This window comes from Medicago sativa, chromosome 1 (assembly GCF_051527215.1).
Source record: "Medicago sativa cultivar Bolivia chromosome 1, Bolivia_mono, whole genome shotgun sequence".
NCBI classification, from domain to species: domain Eukaryota; kingdom Viridiplantae; phylum Streptophyta; class Magnoliopsida; order Fabales; family Fabaceae; genus Medicago; species Medicago sativa.
In genome coordinates, this window is record NC_140749.1 from 38,734,519 (window position 1) to 38,760,702 (window position 26,184).

Here is a 26,184-nt window from a genome sequence, read left to right on the forward strand (position 1 = left end):
ACACATGAGTTAAATGGATGCGTGGCTTAAGTCGCGCTACTGTTCAGTCCAGTTTTTTGAAATTTTTGCGCCACTTTTGTTCTAGGTTAGCTTGTTCCACAAGTAATTTATTTATTTCTCCTTTGTTATTTTTTTATTCAATAGATATATAGTGAGATGGTTGACAATGTGGCGGGTGATGACGTCGAACCGAAACCGGCCAAAAATGAAGCTTCCGGCGATGCTTCCAGCGTAGGTTCCGGCGATGTCTTCAAAACCGTTAATCTGAAACCGTTTAAAGTCAAAATTCCATTTCAAGCTCGCATTGGTAAAATTGAAGAACCTAAACCGGTACCTATCGCTGTTGTTTGTGAAGTTTGCGACACCGCCTCATTTTTTACAATAAATGCAAGATGGAGAGAGCGAGAAGAGTTACTTGGTTGGGTTCGTCGACAAGGGGAAAGGGCCGGATTTTTTGTTTGTATAGATAAATCCATTTTAAAAAGGCCGTACTTGACGATGCAATGTGAAAGGAGTGGGATATATAAGCCACCTAAGACGAGGAAGAAACCGAACCTTGAAGGCAACGGCTCAAGGAAATATAATTGTCCGTTTAGGTTGAAACGTTTCTTTGATAAGGATACAAATGATTGGTGGCTTGCAATGCTTTGTGGAATGCACAACCATGACTTGGAGGTAAAGTTATCTGGACACCTTCTTGCGGGTAGACTTAGTGCGGAGGAGAAGAAAAAAGTTATCGACATGACAAAGAGCTTGGCGATGCCTCGGAATATTCTCACCAATTTGAAGAAAAATAACAAAGAAAGTGTGACAACTATCAAGCAAGTGTACAATGTGCGAACAAGATGGCGCAAGGGGCAAAGAGGTAACATGATGGAGTCGCAATACTTGATCTCAAAGTTGGTGGAGCATCAATACATCTATTACACAAGATGCAATAGTGAGGAAACCACTCTTGAAGACATATTTTTTGCTTGTTTGTGGTCAATTAAATTTCTCAACAATTTTCCGACCGTTTTGGTCATGGACTCAAAAATGACGTATTCTGTTGGTTTCGCCTTTCTTCACTTTGAACTAGAGGAGAACTTTACTTGGGTACTTACGATGGTGAAAGGTCTTTTGTCCTCAAAAGACAACATGCCTAAGGTGATTTTCACCGACAGGGATGGTTCTTTGATGAATGCCGTTGGCATAGTTTTCCTTGAAACATACACTATGCTTTGTTTTTTTCACACTGGGAAGAATGTAAGGGCTATGTGCATCACGGATTGTAAAGTTAAACCAAAGCCTCCTAAGGATGCAAAAGTTGACAAGAAGCAATTGAAGAAGGACAAGGAGAAGAATAGAGATGTTGTTGAGAAATTCGTGTGTGCTTGGAGAGAGTTGGTCGAATCTCCTACGGAGGAATCATATGCAAGTAATTTATTGAAATTCAAAGAGGTATGCATGCCATTTTCAAAATTCACAAAATATGGTGAAACCACGGTTTTGAACCTTAACGAAAAATTTGTCAGGGCATGGACGAATAAAGTCTTGCATCTAGGGTGTAGAACCACCAACATTGTTGAATCGGCTCATGGAGTGTTGAAAAGATCAGAGGAGTAACGTGGGCGATTTGTCATCATGTAGGGATGAAATACACAAGATGTTGGCCGTGCAATTTGGTGAGATACAAGGAAGTTTTGGGAGGAACAAAATGGTCTTAGAACACAAATACAAAAAATTCAAGATGATGAGAGAGTTGGAGGGTTATGTATCTAGACACGCATTGAAATTTTTCTATGATGAATTGAAACGCTCCAAGACATTCGGCTTTGGTAAGGAAGATTGTGGTTGTGTGCTGATAGAAGTTTGGCAAGTGTACCAAATACTATCGAAGTAGTAAAAATATCGATCCCACAAGGACTGGTTTTAATTTCAATAATTCAATTACGTTGTAAAATAGGATGTATAAAAGTTATTTTGTTTTGCCACTAGGCAGTTGATTGGTTTGATTGCATAAAAGTAACGACAGAAAATAATGTTGGTTTTTAAGAATAAGAGAGATGAGTTTAGGTCTTTCGAATCATCTATGTTCCCCTAATTGGTATGCTGCACCTATTCTTATGAATGATTCTCTAGTTCCACGATAGTTAACAAAATTGCGCTAATCAATCCCTTGAGTTAGGACCCTCTTCTAGTATCACATCCCCTAATTCCTTAGGTGGTCTAATAATCTTTGAAGGTTTAAGCACGTTAACCTAATATCACTAATAAAGGATTATCCATTCCTAGACTAACCATGTTTATTAGAACAATTCAATTAGGTCTAAGTCGAAAGCTAGGGTCAGTAGTCATTCGTTCTCACTAAATCATGTTTATATTTGATCAGGATATAAAAAGCATTAAGAACAATTGAATTGAATAAAAACTAGTTTGTCATTCACAATAAATAGAGTTTCATAGCAACATGTTTCAATTAGGGTTACAAAGAATCATCTCAGACCTAACCTCTAATGAATTTAGCTACTCATAATGGTGTTTACAAATAACATAATCATTAGAGGAATCAATACATACATGAACTGGTAAAAGAGTGAAGAAATCGCCCTCCTAGCCGTCTTGTAGTCTCAAAATCGCACTTTTATCTCTCCAAGTCGTAACCCTTGTTTTCAGAATAGTCTTCAGCTTAAATAGGCACAGAAATTCGCCTAAAATCGTGTCACGTTTTAAGTAAATCGTGGCACGTTTTCCTTTGAATCGCAAACAGCTGAATTAGGGTTTCCTCAAATCGTGTCACATTTTTGCCATCGTGACACGTTTTTCTCAATGTCGAAAGCATGTTTTGGTCTTCTAAAATCGTGTCACGTTTATACCAAATCGTGACACGTTTTCTTTCTTTGCATTTTCTTCAGTTTTTCTGCTCATTTTGCTGCATAAGCTGCCTTGTGAACTCCAATTTGTGATCAAAATACATATAAAATTACGTAATGACGAGATGTCATCATGTGCAAAAGACGTCGTACGGTTTACCTTGTGCATGTATTATTGCCATGAAAAGTAAGCAAAAATTGCCTCTTGTCTTGGATGATATATACCCTCATTGAAAAAGGTTAAGTGTATAAGGACAGGAGATTAATGATGATTTTTCCGTGATGGAAGAGTGGAATGGCATTCAAGAACGTCTCAAGACAAGCCCCTACAATATGAAACTCTACATCAAAGAGATGATGCGTCAAATAACATTTCCGGAAACCACAAATTTTTCTCCACCTTCAAAAAAGGCGGTAACCAAGGGAGCACCAAAAAGGAAGAGGACTTCACTTAAAGCGTCATCAACGGGTCGAATCCCCTCTAGGTGGGAGACTATTGGTTCTCAAAATCCGGATAGTCAACCTTCACTACCGAAGAGGTCACTTTCAGAGAGGAAAGATGCACGCCTTGGCACTTATATCGATGACTTGATTAGAGATTGAATATGGTTGCTATGCTATGTTAGAATTGTGATAGCATGATGTGTATGGAATGAGGGATAATATTCATGTGATGTTTGTATTCTAGGAGGGATGGGTATGTATATGTGTCATGTGTGAAATCCATGAATGCTTATGCTTGTTTATGCTTAATTATGGTGTTGTGAAGGTAACCCCAAATGGTCGTTCAGTTGACCGCCTACCTATTTGTATGAATGGGTAGACAGCATGTAGGATTAGCTTTGTTGCTTGTTTGGTGAGTGCTTGAGGATAGCGGGAGCTTCCTCTGTTATCTGTTTTTGGAGTCTTAGTTTAGGGCTCTGATTTAGGATGCCAGTCTTTCTTTTATATTGATGTCGACTATGTTGTTGAGATTTTACTCATATGTTGAGATTGGATATTTATTTGATGATGTATTTATTATGCTCAAGACTTGGCTATTTGGAGATGTATGCTATTTATCCGTTGTGACATTTTTGAGAAATTTTTAGTATGCATGTTTTGAGAATTATTGAAGACGTGACGTCTATTTCTTAAATATTTGTATTATTCGTGTGTTTTATCGCTTTAATAGAAGTAGGGCGTTACAGGAACTAAAAGTGCTTGCAGGCACGTTAATTAACACTTCAACGCTCAAGTCAGTAATGGAATTGAGAAAGAGTGTGTAGAAAGTGTTGTGAAAAGTGATGTGTACCTTGAAGGTGAAGTAAGTTTACCCTTATATAGGCACGCGTTGGTCATAATTGTCCCCGGATTTTGCGGCATATGATTAGGGACGGAGGAGGAAACATGTAGGCTGATACTCGCACGGGGTCGTGCTTCTTTGTGACACGATGCACTCTAGCTGACGTGCTTCTTCAGGTGCGGAGCCTTAAGAAGATGCAAGTTGTGCCACGTGCTGGCATGTGAATAGTCTTCTGACCGGTCCAGAATACATTAAACTAGGTATATGACCCGTACGTTGCACGGGTTTGATTAGAAAGTTTTCTTTAATATATTGAAAATAACAAATTTTATTGGTCTATTGAACTTTTTTTTATTAAAAAAAGACTGTAAAAATATTTGTAAAACTTTTCACACATCAAGTGAATATCGAATATAAATAATGGGTCACCCATCTGTGTTAGAAATTAGTAGAATTATTATATATTTTTCTCTGGTTTAGTTTATATCTTCCTTTTCTCCTTTATTTGAACATATTTTAGATTTTAGAAGAAAAAATTGTCGATATTGAATTATAATTTGATATTATAAAATTTTTATTCTAACTTGAGTGGAATAAATGATTTTCTTTAAAAGTTTATAATATATAACAAAAATAAGGAGTTTTATAGACTTGACATATAAGTAGCAGAATTTCATCTCTAAAAAAGAAAAACAGTATAGTTTTGTAAAGATGCCACATAAGTAAGAAGAGGGTTTGGCTACGGATTAGAGAAATCCATACATGAATGAACTCAAGTATAACATGTAAATGAAATGTCTATCCTCGATCAATTTGAGAATTTGAAGGATTAGTACTTAATATCTAAACTTTCAGGAAATAAAATTTTACCTACAATAATAATTCCATAAAGTGCTCAAATTCTATAAATAAGATCACTAATATTGTTAAAAATTTAAAGTACATTATAGAAGAACAATTCTGATGAAAAAAAGAAAAGACTTCATAAGTGTTCAAAAAATAAGAAAGACGGGAAGACATAAGACCCCTCAATTTTATTGGAGAGATAGAGTGTGGAAAAAAAGCGAGCGGATCCTCTCCCTCTGTCATCTATGCAGCAGCCTCTCAATCTAATGAACAAACCATTAGATACATCTGATAGGGGAAGGAAATAAAATGTTGAAAAAACAATCTTGAAATTAAATATCCCCAAATTCATTTCGTGCACGTAAATTGTCTCACCATCTTGGTTTTGAACAAAACTACCCCAATGAAACATTTATTGGATTTCTCCAAAGAGACCTACTAATGAATACTCATAGTGAATTTAATTTTAGACTTCCTATTCCTTAAATACTCATAAGGAATTTCCTTCTCAAAGATTGATGAACCCTCATATATAACAGGTTTTCCATAATAGGAAGAACGTCCAATTTGTTTTCCATAATAGATGGATTATTCGAATGAAATTCAATCTATCCATCTTTAACTACAATAATTCCTCAATCTTAAAAACAAACGATAACTGTTTATAGCTTACATATAGATATAGTTGAAGCCTACAAATGACTAAAGTTTACTTTATATACAATCTTAAAAACAAACGATCACTGTTTATAGCTTACATATAGGTATAGTTGAAGCCTACAAATGACTAAAGTTTACTTTATATACAGCAGATAAATAGTTAGATACCAATTTTTTTAGAAAGCTAGATTTAGAAATAGAGATTGTAGTTAATGGTTTTAATTTATTTTGGTTGAATTATTTTTCTTAATGAACTGTCTTAAGCTTGACTTGCAAGAAATTTTATGTTATATTATATAAATTTATTTAGTGTTTTTCCAATGCAAACTACTTTTTTTTAGGATCCTAAGCCAACTACTACTGGTAACTTCGATAATTTCCTTTACCCTTCTATATATCATATTTTAGGCAGTGGCGGATCTTCTCAAGAGTCCATGGGAGCCATGGCTCCCCCCAGATTTAGTATAAATACTATATTAGGCATTATGTTTCAAGTATTTTGCAAGCGTCGCAGTGGAAAGTGACCGTGTTTTGAAACAACAGGTCATTGGTTCGACTCACTCTGTCTACTTTTTATTATTCGTTCGACTCACTCTGTCTACTTTTTATAATTCATTCTATCTCCTTTTTCTGCATATTTTTTTGTTTTTATTGACAAAAAATCTTCTACCAGGACTCGAACCATTGCCCTTTAGGTGATAAAAAGCCTTGCAAACCGTTGCACCATATAAGAACCTTTGTTTATTCAATGAAACAAATTATATATATATATATATATATATATATATATATATATATATATATATATATATATATATATATATATATATATATATATATATATATGTTACAAAGTTTTGGCTCCCCCTAAATTTTTACTCAAGATCCGCCACTGATTTTAGGGGCATTATTCTCTATATCTCTCGACTCTTTATCTTACCAATGGTCTGTAGAATTCCATAGTTGAATGAATAGAAATATAATGAAGGGTGAAAATAAACATAGTTAAGGATTGTGTCAAAAAACACTAATTTGTGACTACCACATGAGTCAAAAGAAGTGAAGAGTGTGGGAACAATTGGACACTCTCTGGTGAGAGAAAACCCATAGGATATACACAATTCTGCATTTTAGTCTTCTAATATTTGCTGAAATCATTAAGAAAATTGGTATTATATGGACGGAAAAAATAATCTCAAAATCATATACCTTATTCTTCTTGAATGGAGAAAATAAACTAAAATAGTGTGTGTTGATATTCAAAGGCCACAATTTCGATTAAATAAATTTTAAAATTATGATTGACTATCTCTTCAGTTGTGTCTAAGCCATACGTTGTAATGTTTAGAGTTTTGGACTTTAAATTATATCCACACAACACTAATCAATTTATTTATTATTTGGCATATTTGCATGGAAGTTTTTCAAACGTTTACATCATTACCACATTTCCTTGATTATTAGACATAATCATTTAAGATTTTTAATGAGAAAACTATTTGGAAGTTACTTTCTTATTATAAAGTAAACATAAGAGTTTATAATTTATAATAAAACTAAGGAGTTTTATAGAGTAGATATATAAGTAATAGAGTTTTATCTCTAAAAACGAAAAGCAGTAAAGTTTTATAAAGATGACACATAAGTAAGAAGATGGTTTAGCTACGAATTAGAGAAATTCATACATGAACGAACTCAAGTTTAACGTGTGAGTGAAATGTCTATCCTTGCCCAATTAGAGAATTTGAAGGATTAATACTTAATATAGTGGATTTTATTTCTGATTTTGAAGGATACACAAATTGAACTGTTCATTAAAATAAATACGTTTCAATGGCATGTATGATTGACTCATTTGGCAATCATATTGCATTTTTTATTTTCCTAACCAATTAATAATTCTATGACAAAAATCCCATCAAAAAAATTCTATAACAAAAATATATCGCTAAATTGTTTAAGGGGTCCAAATCACTTACCACTTGGATTAATTCATTGTTGATGTAGGATTTCCTTTCTATCATATATTAGTCAAAAGAATATACATTAACATACATTAAGCATAAAGAGTAACCCATGAGATGGCACACCCGTGATAAAGTTAAACATTAGTTTAATTTTTTTAACAATAAAAAAAATCAAGTTAAACATAAGTTTCACAAAATTGTTACACATGATAGGATGAATGTGTGTTTATCAAGGGTTGGTAATATCATTATTAAGAGACTCTCACAGTCCCAATTTTATCGATTGAAGAATGAGATCCAAACTTGAAAATTAAAGCTTAAAAATTATTATTGTTCAAATTATACATATGGTATAAATAAAACATGTGATGAAAAAAAAATCATGTGACCGTCTTACATTGTTGATTGAGATGCATGCGTGATGAAGTTGTTAGCTTTTCCTTATCCTACTCTTTGCATGAAAAATTTCCAAGAATAATTCAATATTCTTAGTCTTTGTGTGGGTAGCAATAGAAAGGATTAAAAGAACAATTTTTAAAAATGCTTCCTTTTACTCGTCTGGTTACAACATAGATAGAGTAAACTAAAAAAATATACTGTTAATTGCACACCAACCAAAACCATGTTCCTCTTGGAGAAGATACAATATATACTATGAAATCCATAGGTAATGATTCATGTCATAGTAAATATAAAAACTTTTTGTTTGCATAGCTAATATTAAAAATAGGGTATTGGTGAGCTAACACATAAGCAAATTGCACCTTAAAATACATGTATATATAGATATACCTTTATATAGATAGATAAGCATCACATTTCTAGTGAAAAGAGGAAAGATTCCTTCATCATAGGAAAACAAAGAATATACAATAACTTTAGAGCAAATGGATCAAAAAACTTTAGCACAAATAAACAACCAAAATAAAACTTCAATACTTGTGAATACAGTAGCAATGCCATGATGGAAACACTCTAAAATTTAGTATAATTGTCAAAATGGGTAGAAATGAGTTGAAAATGAATGTGGAGTAAGTGGTGGTTATAAAGGATGAGAGTGAATGTGAAAAATCATGCACTAAAGTTTTACAATTTGTAGGTTATAAATTAAAAACAATGAGTAGTGGAAGGAGTTACACAAATTAATTGGAAGTTACATAATAAAAAACTCCATGAATATGAATGAGTTTTATATAAATAAATATGTAGTATATAGATGTAAGAAAAAAATGGAAAAGAGAGCCACTTGGCATAAGTATGAGATATTAGTTAGAAAATAGAGAGCTTTGGTGAGGAGACACATCATCACAATGCACCTTAGAATACATGTATATATAGATAGATAGATAGATAGATCATGAAAAAAATGTATATCAAGTAGCTTGTCCACTCTTATCACTCCATCAGGTGGGACATCTAACACACTTGATTTGCTTAATAAAATACTAGACCTACACCCGTGAGACACATAGGTTGGGTCTGATGTATTAACAAATATTATGTCGTGATTCACTGTTCATGAAAATACTAATGTTTTTCTTTATATTAAACTTACATTTGGTGGGAAACAGAAACAACAAAAATTATAAATATGTATAGGTAAACATGATTGATCACACATTTATAAAAACTTCTCTCTAAAGTCGTGCGATATACAAACTTTTCTAAACCCTGAGATAAAATTTCAAAATTTAGCCCATAAAAGTTTAGCTTTGCAAATTACAACAACAATTTTCATGTCCGAAATCTTGCCGCTAGAGTTTGTGTCCAACAGTAATCATCGACAATATTGTTAAAAAAAAAAAAGTAATTATAGACAATATATGAATTGATAGTGTTATTACAAATTTTCTTCAAGAAGATTTGTTGCCATGATAAACCGTGTATCCTTGCATTTCTAATGTCAACAATAGTAGCTTGGGTTCATATGAAATTCAACGACAAAATAGAAAATTCAATTGTGATTTAGTAACAATAAACTATAATGATTTTTTAATATAAAAAAAAGAGGAATTACACACCAATACATCAATTCATTCACTCAATTGATGCATTTCTAAAAGTATACTTTTTAGTAGTCTATTTTTTGAAATTCTTTATATTATTGAAATCCTCTAAGAATTTTTTTTTTCTCAAACCAATTGAATTACCCAATCTCTATATTTAACATTTGTTTCTCTAAGAAAAATTCTAATCCACCGGATATCCATTAAAATTCTTTCCCTACACAAAAGAAAATATTAGAACATTCTATTTATTATAAACAATTGATAAAATAGTTACCAAAATATAAAAAACACACATCAGCTACCTTGTTGTCTTCATTAATCAAATCTTGAACTTTGCTACCAAAAAAACTGATTTAGTACTCGATCAAACAACACAAAGGAAAAAACTAAAAATGCAAATATCATCGAACATATTAATGGAAAACATGAATGAAAAAATATATGAAAATTAGTGATATTCATATACCTTTATTTTAGGTATAATGACCAATTTGTTACACCAAAACTTCTCTCTACACATCAATCCAAAAATGAACAAATGAGAATAAATCCAAACCCACCAAGTTATGTAGACTAACTTAAAACTTAAAATAAACACAGGGAATCAAACATGCAATTAAGCCTTAGTTTTATCTAAGATTATCAATGCTACAAAGTAGATTAAGTATATTAAACATCTTAGCTACTATAATTGAAATGTTCGAATTGCTTAATTATAAAATTTTGTGACATAGAAAACTAAAACATTAACATGATGAGATTTGCTATTTTATATATTATTAAGCCTCTTTAGAAATTTTGTCAAAGACCTCAATTTTTTTTATACACACGGTTCTGTTAGTAAAATATTGAATTTTGTAAAGGCTTTACATATTTTTTTGTCTTAGAACAAAAAAAATTATCTTATCAAACTTGAAGTAAAATTTACCGTGGGATATATTCACGTATCCTCTATTTCAAGTCTTTGGCCCTTGCTCTGTTCTTTTCCTAGTAATGGATATCATATTATATACTTCAACATTCCGTAGAATGATCAAAGATCAAAACTAAAGAAAAACCAAGAAAGTATTAAATTGTGGAAGCTAACCGTAAACGGCGGTTTACTTTCAAAACAAGCTTCAACAAATAAGGAAAATGTTTGTACGTCAATAGATGTATAGATAGATAGGAAAAAAAAAGATGATGAACAAGTGTAGAAAAATTTGAAGTGTCTAAATATCATTGTTAAAATTAAAAATACAACAATAATTTTTTATCGTCAAATATTATTCAACACCTCATTTTATCTTTATTTTTTATTTTTCGTGTTAAATCAACAACCTATAATTCTTCTCACATAGCTTTTTATTTTCTTTTATCTCAAGGTGTATATATTATGGATGTCCATCATCAATTATTTCCCTTAAAAATATAGTTTTTGACTTGCCGTTGATAAAGAATTCGTAATTATTTTATAAACAGATGGCTAGAACGGCAAGCTAGCATCAACCCAATTTTAAATTATCAGTTCATTCATCCACCTTCCTCTATGTTCATACTCTATCCTTTACTATATATAAGCCTATGAAACTTAAAGCAATGCATATAAATACTTATTTACAATTCATATAACATTGTAATAACACAGTTCTTATTTTTCTTAGTTGCACACCAATGGAATTTCCCATTATGATTAAAACATTCTCATTATTATTACTGTTCATTTCATCAACCCATGTTGGAGCAACAACACTCTCCTCAAGCACAAACCTATTCAGAGAATACATTGGAGCTGATTCCAACAACATCAAATTTTCAGATGTTCCTATAAACCCGAATGTCGAATTCCACTTCATTCTCTCATTCGGTATAGACTATGATACATCATCTTCTCCTTCACCCACCAATGGAAAATTTAACATCTTTTGGGACACAAAAAATCTGAACCCTTCCCAAGTTTCTTCTATCAAGAGCCAAAATTCAAATGTTAAGGTAGCTCTCAGTCTTGGAGGTGACAGTGTTGGAGGTGGCTATGCTTACTTCAATCCATCTTCGGTTGATTCATGGCTCTCCAATGCAGTTTCTTCACTCACAAAAATAATCAAAGAATACAACTTGGATGGAATTGACATCGACTACGAGCATTTCAAAGCAGACCATGATACCTTTGCTGAGTGCATTGGAAGATTAATCACAACTCTTAAAACAAATGGAGTCATCACTTTTGCTTCTATTGCTCCTTTTGATGATGATCAAGTTCAGAGTCACTACTTGGCCTTATGGAAGAGTTATGGGCATCTCATAGATTATGTTAATTTTCAATTTTATGCTTATGATAAAGGTACAAGTGTGTCCCAATTTATTGATTACTTCAACAAACAGAGTTCAAATTATAATGGTGGGAAGGTATTGGTGAGCTTCATTAGTGATGGGAGTGGTGGGTTGTCTCCAAGTGATGGGTTTTTTAAGGCATGTCAAAGACTGAAGAGTCAGCAGAAACTTCATGGTATCTTTGTTTGGTCTGCTGATGATTCTATGGGAAATGGTTTTCGTTTTGAGAAGCAATCACAAGCGCTTTTGGCTGTACATTAGTCAATGAAATATATGGCATATATGTTGATGAGTTGTTTCAATGTGTACTTAGTATGATGAGACTTTGTTGTGTAATATATATGTGAATTAATGTATATATGTTTGATATATCCTAAAAATTTTAATGTACATTTCGATTCAGCTTGGTTTTATGGATAATAACTCATATTTTGGTAATGAAATAATCTATCTAGTAATTGAAAGATGAAAGAATGTGGAACCTTTTGCCTCTATGCCTATCTAGGATTTGTTTTACTACAACTTTTTATCCCAAAAATGTGGCGGGTGGACGCCAACCGTTCTTTGAATAAAGAAATTTGATTGGTCTTGATTAAATGAAACACAATGAAAAATAAATATCAGTTGTGTTTTTGGTACAACTAACTTTTTTTTCGTTTTTTTTTGTTTAAAATGATATTGATCAAGTCATTGTCTTGACCGTACGTAAGCGCTCGTGATCTCCGGCAAAGGAACCCAGTTCACCGATCACAAGTTTAAAGACTACCTAAGAAACTTGAACATAAAACAAAGCTTCACCTCGGTCGAACACCCTCAAGCTAATGGGGCCGCCGAAGCAGCTAACAGAGTAATCCTTCGCGGAATGTGTCGCAAGTAATATTGCCAAACGTGGTATTTGGACTTTGGATTGTATTGGGCCTAAGTAAATGGGCCAAAACTCCTTTTGGTCGGTCCAGAACACACATAATGCATAACTATATTAACTACCAATTTTGAAAGGTCGGACAATTTCTACTAATATGACCAGGATGCCGACACAACCCACACAGTCTCGGTGTCTGTGTTCTTTCTTCCACCTCGTCCATTTCAGTCCTAGTGCGAGTACTATTGGGTCGACCTTTCTTTAGTCTTCACATGTCTGGATTTTGACAAACCTCGGGACCTTCGTATGGGGGCTAATAAATCTTGTCGTGGACTACTTTGAATGCTTTGTTGTAGATGGCGTAAACATTCTCGTTTTTGAACACGTTTGGAATAAGAGTTGTGTAGTCATGGTGAAAAGAAGAACACGCGGCTATGACATGAAAACAAGGCAAATGTAAGGCTTGATATTTTCCACAATCACATCACCCTGCTTGTAGGTCAACCTTGAAAGTTCCCATTGGCCTTCCCTCCCTGTAGTTGATGGTCTCACGAACAGAGAAGGTATACATCTCTCGGTCAAACAGTTCGACATGATGTGTGTTGGACTTTACAATGTCCTCCTTAAGTGCTTTCTGGCATAATTCACTGAACGCAAATTAAAAAAGCTGTAAGATAATATTCTTACCCATATTATTGATGATATCCTTAAGATCTCCATCCTTGACTTCCCTCGTGAAATTTTGCTTGATGTGTCTGATGCAATACACGTGAGTTGAACCAGTTTCTTGCCAACCATTCTGTGGGTCATTGAATGCGCTTTTAATTGATTCATGTCTGTCGGAGACCATGCAGACGGGACGTCCTTGTGTGACGTGCTTCCTAAGATTTTTTAGAAAAAACTCCATCCCTCCTTGGCCTCACCTTCGACTAGTGCAAAGGCAATTGGAATTGTTTTGTTGTTCCCATCTTGCGCTAGACGGAGTCCGATATACCCATGAGGTTTATCCCAATCGTCAATACTTTTAATGGTATTGGAACTTTTTTGGAGAACGTATGTATCTTTCTAGAGAAGCACTATTGGCAAACCCAATGGCACGATGTGGAAGAATTTTAGGAGATATACCATCAAACTATCCTACAACACCAGAAACCAATGATGCCAGATGCAGACATGTGGTTAGATACACATCCACCTAACAGCCTATTCATGACACCTCCACCCCCTTACTTTGACCAAAGCTTTAACCCATCCACCAACTACAACTACAACCAAACTTATCAACCACCACCACAACCGACAAACCAATTCTTTCAAAACTCCCCAGTTCCATATCCAACCTACTCTCAACATAGTCTTCATGGAGAAAGCTCCCAAATATCAAACTATTGATTTGATGACTTTAATCCAACTCAAAACACTCCAGAAACCAATTACCCAGACCAATCACAATACACCTCTTTCAACCTACCAACTCATCCACAAAATGTACACTCTCCCCAAACAAACTACGTACCCCAATGGTCACAACCACATACTACCATAGAAAGTATGGCTGCAGGGTTTAACGAAGATGATTTCGTTAATGGAATTTGGACGAACTCTGTTTCACATGTGCAAAATGAGGTGACTACGGAAACTAATGATGCTGAAATTCAAAATGAGGAGGTGGAAGAGGAAGAGGAAGAGCAAGACCAACGACCCGTACGAAGAAAAAAAGATAAATTATGTGCTACGAGAAGTCATAATTTAAATTTAGGTGGGCCTAAATGGATACCGCGGAGAAAGTAATTTTTATTTTTATTTTTAACACAATGAATAATATAATTAGTGTTTTTAAATTAATATTTATTACAATTATCATTAATATTTATTTATTATTATTTGCATTTAATTTTAAAAGACATATTGTGCCAAAAATAGAATAAACAAAAAAACAAACAAAATTTCATTACTGCAATTCCAAACTGCGGTAATGAATAAAAAAATTAAAAAAAAAATCAGTCAAACTTGCTCATCTGTGCCAACCTGCCATGTGTTAGAACGGAAGCTCATTACCGTAATTTGAAACTGCAGTAATGAGGAAAACGACAAAACAAAACAAAAAAAAATACCAGAAAGGGGGTCATTTCTGTATTTAAATGTGAAAGGGGGTCAGATTTAGAATTTTCTTTTGCAACAGGGTCGGAAAAAAAATTCAAAAAGTAACAGTTCAATATAATTTCTTTCAAAAAAAACTTTAATGTATATTGGTGAACAAGTGGAACAATGTTGGAAGCTTCACACAAAATAGAGGAGCAATGTGGCAATACATATAAAATCTTGAAATAATAATGTCTAAAATCAACTAACCAACTTTCTTATTTCTAACTACCTGTTGGAAAGTTGCTTAGTGCTTTACTTTGGATGCTGCTGAAAAATTTGACGTAACCAAAGCTTTTACATGTTTCAATTTCCATTTTGTACTTATATATGTGATAATTTGTTATAAATACCTTTCAGTTTCAGTTACACCACTATCAAGTACCAATACTAGCTTCCTTGTAGAAAAGGAAAAAAGATGATTCCTTGTAGAAAAGGAAAAAAGATGATGATACATTACGAATAATTTTTCATAATCAGAACATTGGTCATAATCCACAATACATTATAAAGATAATTAATACATATTATGAATTAGAAAGGAACAAAATCTGCTAAAAAGCTAAGAAAATTGCAATTCTAAAATTAGAAATGTCCTAATAACACAAGTAAAATACCATTTTGTCCTCAACGGCAGTTAACTACTGTTCTCCTGTCCAGCAGCAGTTAACTGCCGCTGAAGCCAACAGAAATTAACTGCCGCTACAGCCAGCGGCAGTTAACTGCTGCTGCGTTCGTGGGTCAAATTCCAGCTGCTTTCTCCTTCCCTCTTTCCCCACATTTGAACATGTTTTATACATACCATTTTAAACAAATTTTTTCACTCTTTTTCATCCAATTGCAAATTCGTGAATATAAAATGTACGAAATAATTTTTGACATGATAAAATAAAGCGCAAGAAATAATACAAAACGTACGAAAATGTCATAGATATACGAAACGGTACGAAACATGTCATAATAATACATCACCATCATCATAGTCAAAATGTACAAGAAAAAAGCCTAATCAGAATCAACCCTGCTGCCTACGATGCCTCTGCCCCCTGCACTGCCTGGCAATCTGATACGTAAGAGCAGGGAGACCATTACTGCCAATCTGAATCACCTCCTGAACAATCTCCTCTTTAGTCATCTCGCCGCTCTTGGCCACAATATTATCAGCTATCTGCACCACATCCCTGATGATCGTCAGTGTGTCAGGCATCTCTCTGGCATGCTCCTCCTCTATAATCTGCTCCACGTTCGCCGACCTGGGAGGAGATACCTGGGAGGAGATTCTTCATAAGGTGGGAGAATACGAGGGTGAGAGACTTTGGCATACCAAACCACCAGCCTCATGATGCCATGGTCTCTGATACCTCTGTCTCCAATCAGGGTGGAACCACACAACGACGTCTATCAACACAGTAGCCAGTATCTCCTTAGGCATCTCTGCGACATCTGATGGATGTCTGGGAATGTCCTGTACAAAGGCAAACTGCCTCTTAACCTGCTTAGGTAAATGACGGTACACTCTCTCCTTTCCGCACATAAGTCATCCCGAGTAAGTGATAATAAGCTGAAAAGAGCATATCTCTCTGTGATCATCATATGTAGACCACCTCACATCATCCACTTCTAAGCGATCCAAGAGTAGGCGGTAATGGTGCACAACTTTATGCCCTCTGCTAGTAAGCCATCTCCCGCACATGGTTTGTCCGACTTCAACTTTGGGTTTTCCTTCCTTGGGTATGGACCTGGAAAATGCTCCAAAATCCGTCCCTGCAACAAATAAATAATACACAAAAATAAATATTCGAGTTAAATATTAAATAAATATAATACATTATAAAAACTTCACAAAAATATTTAAATAAAATCCTAAATAAATGTAGTCGAACTTAGGGAAAAAATAATCTAACATGATGATAAAAATTATAAACGATCACACAACCAGCCATCGTCTTGTTATTCAGACGAACAGAATCATCAAGATAGTCATATAGGTAAGCTAAGGTCATCCCTCCCCATGACCATTTCCCAATCGCATGCAAGTCTGCCATACAATCAAGATATATCAAGTCGATGTGTCAGTTCGTTTTGTTAGTGAACACCGCACTACCGACGAGATATAGAAGAAAACTCCTCACACACCACTGCCTCCTCCTATCTCTCTCCTGCCTCTCCTCCCTCGTATGTGGGTCATCCATCCGTATAGCCTCTGTCAGGTGCACCTCATAAAGCCGCTTCAGTGTGGGATAACTAATATGAGCACCATACTCAGTCTTTGCCTCAGCACGAGCAGCAACATCTGACATGCCCAACAACCTAGTCATCAAAGTAATCCCATGGTCCCGATCCACTACTGCGTCATGGTCCAGTATGCGGCCCTGAATAGGTAGCTCGAGGAGATTATACACATCGTCCAAAGTGATCGTCATCTCCCCCACAAGTAGATGAAAACTACTGGTCTCCGTGTGCCACCTCTCGCACAGAGCATGTACCATGGCATGGGTCACAGTCGAGTACCCGATGTATAACAAATCATGTAAGCCAGACGCCTCCATAGGATCCTAAAACCACCTCAAACCCTTCTTCGGCTTAGAAAGCTCTCTCACCTTTCTCCCTGCATTGATACATTTATACTCCCCATCATACCACATCTGAAAATCAAATGAATTAAGACATTGTCACTACAAATTTAAAAGAATTTAAAGAATTTAAAGAATTACACTAATTTTTTTTAAGAATTTAAACACTTACATTATGGTGGTTCACCCAAAGAGGGATCGCCATGTGCCTCGCGTAGTCGGACAACAATAGTGTGGTCTCAGGACCTCCAGGAAATGGAGACTCTACAACAGGGCATGGCGGTATCAACGGAGCACGACGACGTCGCCAAGGCTCAGGCACAATATCATCTGCCGCAAGATAATCTGCCTTAACGTCATTGTCCTCTGCCACCTCCTCATCCTCTGTCTCCTCCTTATCCTCTACCTCCTCCTGCGGTCGATAAAACATAGCGTCCTCCTCCATCCGATCATATCCCTCAAATCCCCCCGCATACCCGGCATACTCATGCACCTGTGTCGGATCAACTACCTGGGAGGAGTAATCCATATGTGGTTGTGAGCCCAACGTCTCTTCACCTATGCTCAAGTCCCTATGTCTCCGAGGATTTGGAACATACAGGTTTTCAGCCTCCAGCTCCTTTCGATGGCTATTTGTCATAGCAGGTTTACCTTTGCGCACCCTACCCTCTCTAATACGCTGCTCCCGCGCATCCTCCTCCACAACCATATCTGTACAAAAACAAATTAAAAATAACATAAATACGTGGACAATGTATTTAGGCGTATCATAAAAACTATATACTTTTATGGTAACACAACCTAAGGCATTGAACATATCATAAAAATCCAAGCAAGTAACATGTAACATATCACAAATTATACTTAGGCATTCATAAAAATCCAAGCTTAGAATTATTCAACTTAGGCATTTATGTAACATACCACATTATGTCATTCTTAAACTTGCCAAAAAATGTAAAAGTCCAAACTTAGAATCATTATAACATATATGCATTATAAAATTTAATATATTTGCAAAAAAATTACACAAAAAAAAAAGATTATCTCACTTAGGCATTTCATCAAACACCTTAAGTGCATTTCAAAATACTAGCACAATTAGTGTTAATTCAACATCAAAGTCAACTACATTGTACCTAAACCTACTCTAAACAACAATGCCAGAATAAACAATCCATTACAACATCAAATTCTATCATAATTTCCAATTTTTAAACCTAACCTAAACACTAAAATTTTGCTATACTTATAAAAACTAACACCCTAAACAACCTACACTGCATGTAAATAGGAAAAAAAAACTTACTTGTGATTTACTTGATGAAATTGGGCTCAAATTCGTGCAATTGAGGTTTGGAGAAATTTGCAAGAAAGAGTTGAGTAGTGTTGTGTTTCTGGAAAATGAAATAATGATGCTTTTGTTCTTGTTTAATCGCAGAAAGCAGCGGCAGTTAACTACAGCTGAGTCCAGCGGCAGTTAACTGCTGCCGGTTTGGCAAACAGTAGTTAACTACCGATGGGGCATTTTAGGACTTTCCATGTGTTATTAGGACGTTTTGTATGTCAAATAGCAATTTTCAAAAGCTAATCATGTTTCAGTTATAGACAGGGCCGACCCATAGCCCATCGAGGCTAGGCTACGACACAATGGTCCTAACATTTTGGGGGCCCTTTTTATTATTTTTTTTGTATATGGCCAATTGATGTTAATTACATATAAGTAAGATTAAATCTAGGACATAAAAGTTAAGCTACTTACTGCAGCGGTTGAACAAAGCGTGTTGCATGCATGTGCTCCCGAGTTCGATTCATAACTACTACCATTCACAATCACAAAATAACTACCAACTCAACTACCACTCACAAAACTATACTCACAAAACTATAACTACCAACTCAACTACCACATAACTACCAACTCAACTACCACTCACAAAACTATAAAATAACTACCAACTCAACTACCACTCACAAAACTATAACTACCAACTCAACTACCACATAACTACCAACTCAACTACCACTCACAAAACTATAACTACCAACTCAACTACCACTCACAAAACTATCAACCAACCAACAATCAACCACAATCAACCACTCACAATCACAAAATAACTACCAACTCAACTACCACTCACAAAACTATCAACCAACCAACAATCAACCACAATCAACCAACAAGATCAACAGGACAATCATACCCTATCAACCAACAGGATCAACAGGACAATCCAAAAATATTCTTTGTTGGTTGATAGTTTTGTGATACAAAAATACTTTTTTTTTGCCAACTCAACTACCACTCACAAAACTATCAACCAACCAACAATCAACCACAATCAACCACTCATAATCACAAAATAACTACCAACTCAACTACCACTCACAAAACTATCAACCAACCAACAATCAACCACAATCAACAAACAAGATCAACATGACAATCACAAAATAACTACCCTATCAACCAATAGGATCAACAGGACAATCACAAAATAACTACCCTATCAACCAACAGGATCAACAGGACAATCCAAAAATATTCATTGTTGGTTGATAGTTTTGTGATACAAAAATACTTTTTTTTTTTTTTGACAAAATTGACTCTTTTTATGTTATTTACAATTTAGTTTAAAAGAATATTTTTGGGTCCTCGTGAGCTTAGCTCAACTGGTTGGGACAATGCATAAAATGCATAAAATATGCAAGGTCCGGGGTTCAAACCCCGGCCACTACAAAAACAAAGAATATTGCAAAGAATATTTTTGGATTGTCCTGTTGGTTGATAGTTTTGTGATACAAAAATACTTTTTTTTTTTGACAAAATTGACTCTTTTTATGTTATTTACAATTTAAATAACTTTTTTTTTTATATTTTTATTAAGGGCCATTTTTTAGACTACAACAGGGCCTTCAAATTGTTTGAGACGGCCCTGGTTATAGATGAGTGTGGAACTTATATTACTATGCTTAAGAAGCATATGAATGGAAACCAACAGGATCAACAGGATACTCACAAAATAACTACCACTCACAAAACTATCAACCCTATCAATCAACAGGACAATCCAAAAATATTATCAATTGTTTAAAAGAATATTTTTGAATTGTCCTATTGATCCTGTTGGTTGATAGTTTTGTGATACAAAAATACTTTTTTTTTTGTTGACAAAATTGACTCTTTTTATGTTATTTACAATTTAAATAACTTTTTTTTTATATTTTTATTAAGGGCCATTTTTTAGACTACAACAGGGCCTTCAAATTGTTTGAGACGACCCTGGTTATAGATGAGTGTGGAACTTATATTACTATGCTTAAGAAGCATATGAATGGACTTTGGTTGTTTACCTTATCATTCTCATTTAAACACATAAGTTGTACTTGCTACGTGATAGTTTTTTCATGCAAAAGAAGATCGTACTTGATAAAGTGATACTTGATACTTGATATCATATTACTAATCCTTGTTGTGAATTCGATGACAAATTACACCAATAACAAACTTGATGTGTGGAGCAAGGGATAATCAAGCAACCAATCCAAGTGGGTAAGAGTTATAATCACAAGCAAAAGTAGAAAACATCGAGAGAAAGAAAGAGAGAAAACAAAAGAATTTGTTGACCCAGTTCGGTCCAAATTGACCTAGTCTAGGGGAGAGAGCAGCCCTTCGTTCCACTATAATGATGAGTAACTTTACAAAAGAGATATCAATGGGTTACAAGAATAAGTCTCCCGCCTAATTCTACCCAAAGCCCCAATCTCTTCCCGTAACCAAGAGACTCAATCCTAATAGTGTTTCCCAAGGTGAATCAACCCTCAAACCCTAGTGTTTGTTGCCAAAAGACAAACTCTATACAAACCCTAGTTTTGTTGTTGCCTTTCTAAACCCTTGTTTCAGCCCCCTCTATGTCAAGGTTTACACTGATACAATGTCTATATTTATAGTAAAAGAATCCTCAATAAAACTGGAACAAATCTAGGCCCGAAAATACATTTATGTTTTATTTCCTGCTGTCAAAATCAGCCACCGAACTCCATAAATCGGCCACCGATAATTTACGAACCAAAGGCCAAAAAACAGAGTTGAAAATCGGCCACCGTGCCCTTTTAATCGGCCACCGATTTTCTGCTTCCAGAATTCCAATTTTTTCTATTTTGAGTCACTTTCACAACAATCTCCACCTTGACTCTAAATTAGTGATGATGTCAAACCATCAACCACCTTGCTGCTCTTTCCCTTGCTTCCCACTACACCAAGTAGCTCCACAAGTTTACACCCTAACCTCCTCAACCATCGGAATGCCTTCCGCCCTTTTGAAGATCCTTGAGTCCAAACTACTCAAGGAATTTTAGGTAGTTCCACAAGTGCACTGATGAGATAAATCCGCAAGTGCATGGTTTACTGATGTAGTAATAAAAGAGTATCGTTCCGACAGGGAGTTATGAATTCAATTAACTTTCAACAATGATTAGAAAAGAGTTTTGAGTTATAAAGTTTGGATTTTTAATTAAAAGAAAATAATAAAAATAAAAGCGCCTTGGAATTATTGGTTCATCTAAATAACAAGCTCTTCACAAACAAACCATAAACCAGAATTTTATATTGGATTTACATTTTAAAGACAAGTTTCTCTTAAGCCTATCACATCTCCTTTCGGTTTCAATGAGTGTGTTCTTCTAGCAACCACACCTATTCTCATGGTTGATTGCCTTTGAAATCCTTGAAGAACCAAACTTTATTTGTCTCAAGGTTTTCTAGACTATTCTCATGTTTCGCAATCCTTGTCTAATTTCACTTGTTCCAATGTCAAAACTCCACTTTCGCTTCATGAATTGATATTTGAGATGGTGAATTAACAAATACTAACCCTCCACTTTCGCTTCATAAGTTTGATATTTGTTGATTCATTATAATAACGGTGAAATTAGATTAGAAAGTAGATTTATTTAAAATTAGGGTTCGAGGCTTGGTTTGATTAGGGTTATGTCATTTAGACACTTGACAATCCCAGACGAAGACTACACTCCACGCCGTTCATTGTGACAGAAGAGAAGAAGAAGAAGAAGAAGAAGAAGAAGAAGAAGAAGAAGAAGAAGAAGAAGAAGAAGAAGAAGAAGAAGAAGAAGAAGAAGAAGAAGAAGAAGAAGAAGAAGAAGAAGAAGAAGAAGAAGAAGAAGAAGAAGAAGAAGAAGAAGAAGAAGAAGAAGAAGAAGAAGAAGAAGAAGAAGAAGAAGAAGAAGAAGAAGAAGAAGAAGAAGAAGAAGAAGAAGAAGAAGAAGAAGAAGAAGAAGAAGAAGAAGAAGAAGAAGAAGAAGAAGAAGAAGAAGAAGAAGAAGAAGAAGAAGAAGAAGAAGAAGAAGAAGAAGAAGAAGAAGAAGAAGAAGAAGAAGAAGAAGAAGAAGAAGAAGAAGAAGAAGAAGAAGAAGAAGAAGAAGAAGAAGAAGAAGAAGAAGAAGAAGAAGAAGAAGAAGAAGAAGAAGAAGAAGAAGAAGAAGAAGAAGAAGAAGAAGAAGAAGAAGAAGAAGAAGAAGAAGAAGAAGAAGAAGAAGAAGAAGAAGAAGAAGAAGAAGAAGAAGAAGAAGAAGAAGAAGAAGAAGAAGAAGAAGAAGAAGAAGAAGAAGAAGAAGAAGAAGAAGAAGAAGAAGAAGAAGAAGAAGAAGAAGAAGAAGAAGAAGAAGAAGAAGAAGAAGAAGAAGAAGAAGAAGAAGAAGAAGAAGAAGAAGAAGAAGAAGAAGAAGAAGAAGAAGAAGAAGAAGAAGAAGAAGAAGAAGAAGAAGAAGAAGAAGAAGAAGAAGAAGAAGAAGAAGAAGAAGAAGAAGAAGAAGAAGAAGAAGAAGAAGAAGAAGAAGAAGAAGAAGAAGAAGAAGAAGAAGAAGAAGAAGAAGAAGAAGAAGAAGAAGAAGAAGAAGAAGAAGAAGAAGAAGAAGAAGAAGAAGAAGAAGAAGAAGAAGAAGAAGAAGAAGAAGAAGAAGAAGAAGAAGAAGAAGAAGAAGAAGAAGAAGAAGAAGAAGAAGAAGAAGAAGAAGAAGAAGAAGAAGAAGAAGAAGAAGAAGAAGAAGAAGAAGAAGAAGAAGAAGAAGAAGAAGAAGAAGAAGAAGAAGAAGAAGAAGAAGAAGAAGAAGAAGAAGAAGAAGAAGAAGAAGAAGAAGAAGAAGAAGAAGAAGAAGAAGAAGAAGAAGAAGAAGAAGAAGAAGAAGAAGAAGAAGAAGAAGAAGAAGAAGAAGAAGAAGAAGAAGAAGAAGAAGAAGAAGAAGAAGAAGAAGAAGAAGAAGAAGAAGAAGAAGAAGAAGAAGAAGAAGAAGAAGAAGAAGAAGAAGAAGAAGAAGAAGAAGAAGAAGAAGAAGAAGAAGAAGAAGAAGAAGAAGAAGAAGAAGAAGAAGAAGAAGAAGAAGAAGAAGAAGAAGAAGAAGAAGAAGAAGAAGAAGAAGAAGAAGAAGAAGAAGAAGAAGAAGAAGAAGAAGAAGAAGAAGAAGAAGAAGAAGAAGAAGAAGAAGAAGAAGAAGAAGAAGAAGAAGAAGAAGAAGAAGAAGAAGAAGAAGAAGAAGAAGAAGAAGAAGAAGAAGAAGAAGAAGAAGAAGAAGAAGAAGAAGAAGAAGAAGAAGAAGAAGAAGAAGAAGAAGAAGAAGAAGAAATAAAATAAAGGTAGAGCTTTATTCCAAGAACAAAAGATGAATTGTTGTGAGCGAGATACTCTATTTATAGTTTATAATGACTTAAATCCTAAGCAATACATCACTAGAATGTTCCACAAGAAACCATGGGCTTTTAGGTCAGAGATAAACTAATAGGTAGCTTGTCTTTTAAGCAAAAGCAGCAAAAGAGTGTCTGGGAGGTGGCACGGCCGTGTGGCTGGTGGCACGGGCCATGCCAAGCTTCCGACTTGGGGAAATTGTATTTTTGTCTTCAATCTTCGTATTTAGGACCCGAATCAGCTCCAAATCCTCTTTCTTTTGCTCCCATACTCAATCTTTCAATTATTTGTTCCTGAAATTAAATAACTTGCAATTGAAGTAAAACAGTTCTAAAAAGGAAATAATATTAAATAAAAAGGAATCAATTCTAAATAAAACGGACTCAAATATTATATTAAAAACGCTAATTATTGACTCATCAAATTCCCCAACACTTGATTCTTTGATTGTCCTCAAGCAAATGGCATAAACATAGCAGCAATAAAAAGATTAACATATGACAATTTAAATAAAAACTTATGCCTCCTCTAAGACTTTATTTCAAGTGTACACTAATCACAACTTCAAGTATCCTTGTGAACCTATTCAAACCTGTGAAGAAGATTTCCTTCTTAGACTTGGCTGGGTTTTGATGATAACAAACTCACATCACAAAAGAAGAAAGACTATGGAGGCACAAGATGAAGATTAAGAATAAAGATTAGTGACTAGGCTTCTTGGTTTATACTCTTTGTAAGTATAGTCCTTATCTTTGATTTATCATTCTTAACTTATGGAACAACTTAGAATGCTCAGAAAATAATTACAAGCATTTTTACTAAGTTGTCATATGAAGCTATGCCTAAAAATCTCATGAAAATAAATCATACACTCACAATGTTTTATTTAGATAAAAATGATTTTGCATGAAAATAATTTTATTAGAAAAATTATTTTTGATTTTGAAAAATCATTTAATTGATTATGCCTCAAATAAATTTGTTTCAGCACCTATATTCAATTTGGCCAAAATTGTTTATACAAAAGAAAAAGATATAGCATGTCTACATTGAAGGCATGTCAACGGCCATATATGTGCTTCAGCATTTTCAATTTGTTATTTGATGGCATATATTTGATTCAGCAAATTTCTTCTTTAAAGACATAACTATACATATGCAATTTTGTGTAGTAACGTATTGCATCAATTTTTTCAGCATGTTTTCAATTCATTATACCGTTGGCATTGAATCAGTTTTTTGTACTGTTGCATGGCTATTTTCATATTAAGTGCCAACGGCTAATTCATTTTATTTGCACTATGAATAGGTGCCTTTTTAAATATGTTTATATTCATTGGTAACTCATTTTGAAAAATAGTATTGCTTCATAAGTATCTTTTTAGCCTCTATAAATTCAATTGAGAATCAAATCATTTTAAGACAACAACTTTCATAATCTCAATTGAAATTTTCAATATCACTTGCTTTTAAACTTTCATTCAAATTGTTCGGAAAACTTTGCATACACTTTAACATTTATTAAAAAGTTTTCTGAGCATTAAGTCCATTTGTTAGAGTGATATTGATAAAGATATACAGCCATACATTTGTTATTCTTCAACTACTTTGTTGTAAAGTTTCTTGCCATTGTTGGTGAGAATTATTGTTTAAGATAGTGGGGTTACTATCTTGTGATTGTTGTAAAAGGTTCTTTGATTCGGGAAGATTCAAAGTCCACCAAAAGTGTTTGTTGTTTGTGTTGTAATCAAGAGAGAGGGTTTCTTTCTTGTGTTTATGTTAGAAAGATTGTTAGGGGGTCTTGGGGTGAGATTGTGTAATAACCCACTTATTAGGAACTGACGTAATATCTGAAAACGATAAAAATGCGCACGACTAAGTTAGGGGCATTTTTGGCATTTCACACGAAGAAGATATTTAAGTGAATTGGAGCCACTATTCTTCACAATTTTCTTGTCTTTCTCTCTCTAGGGTTTG

The 26,184-nt window shown here is 34.4% G+C and overlaps 3 protein-coding genes and 1 pseudogene across 4 annotated transcripts; 2 read left to right on the top strand and 2 right to left on the bottom strand.

The window, feature by feature from the left end:
* The first annotated feature begins 156 nt into the window (after window positions 1–156).
* On the top strand, window positions 157–1,605 carry LOC146954843 (uncharacterized). The gene has a single exon (XM_085746235.1). The coding sequence runs from the start codon at window positions 157–159 to the stop codon at window positions 1,603–1,605; it is 1,449 nt and encodes a 482-aa protein (XP_085602361.1).
* A 9,600-nt stretch (window positions 1,606–11,205) lies between these two features.
* LOC146954844 (chitinase 2 pseudogene) lies at window positions 11,206–12,342 on the top strand (annotated as a pseudogene). The gene has a single exon (XR_015006764.1). The product of XR_015006764.1 is annotated as a chitinase 2 pseudogene (transcript).
* A 3,606-nt stretch (window positions 12,343–15,948) lies between these two features.
* On the bottom strand, window positions 15,949–17,356 carry LOC146954845 (uncharacterized). Its single transcript, XM_085746246.1, has 5 exons — window positions 17,068–17,356; window positions 16,870–16,971; window positions 16,543–16,697; window positions 16,258–16,398; window positions 15,949–16,200 (listed from the first exon to the last, which is right to left on the bottom strand). Exons 1-5 carry the CDS (start codon window positions 17,354–17,356, stop codon window positions 15,949–15,951), a joined length of 939 nt encoding a protein of 312 aa, XP_085602372.1.
* Window positions 17,357–17,488: 132 nt separating this feature from the next.
* On the bottom strand, window positions 17,489–18,215 carry LOC146954846 (uncharacterized). Its single transcript, XM_085746254.1, has 2 exons — window positions 17,679–18,215; window positions 17,489–17,578 (listed from the first exon to the last, which is right to left on the bottom strand). The coding sequence occupies exons 1-2, from the start codon at window positions 18,213–18,215 to the stop codon at window positions 17,489–17,491; spliced, it is 627 nt and encodes a 208-aa protein (XP_085602380.1).
* Window positions 18,216–26,184: the final 7,969 nt, after the last annotated feature.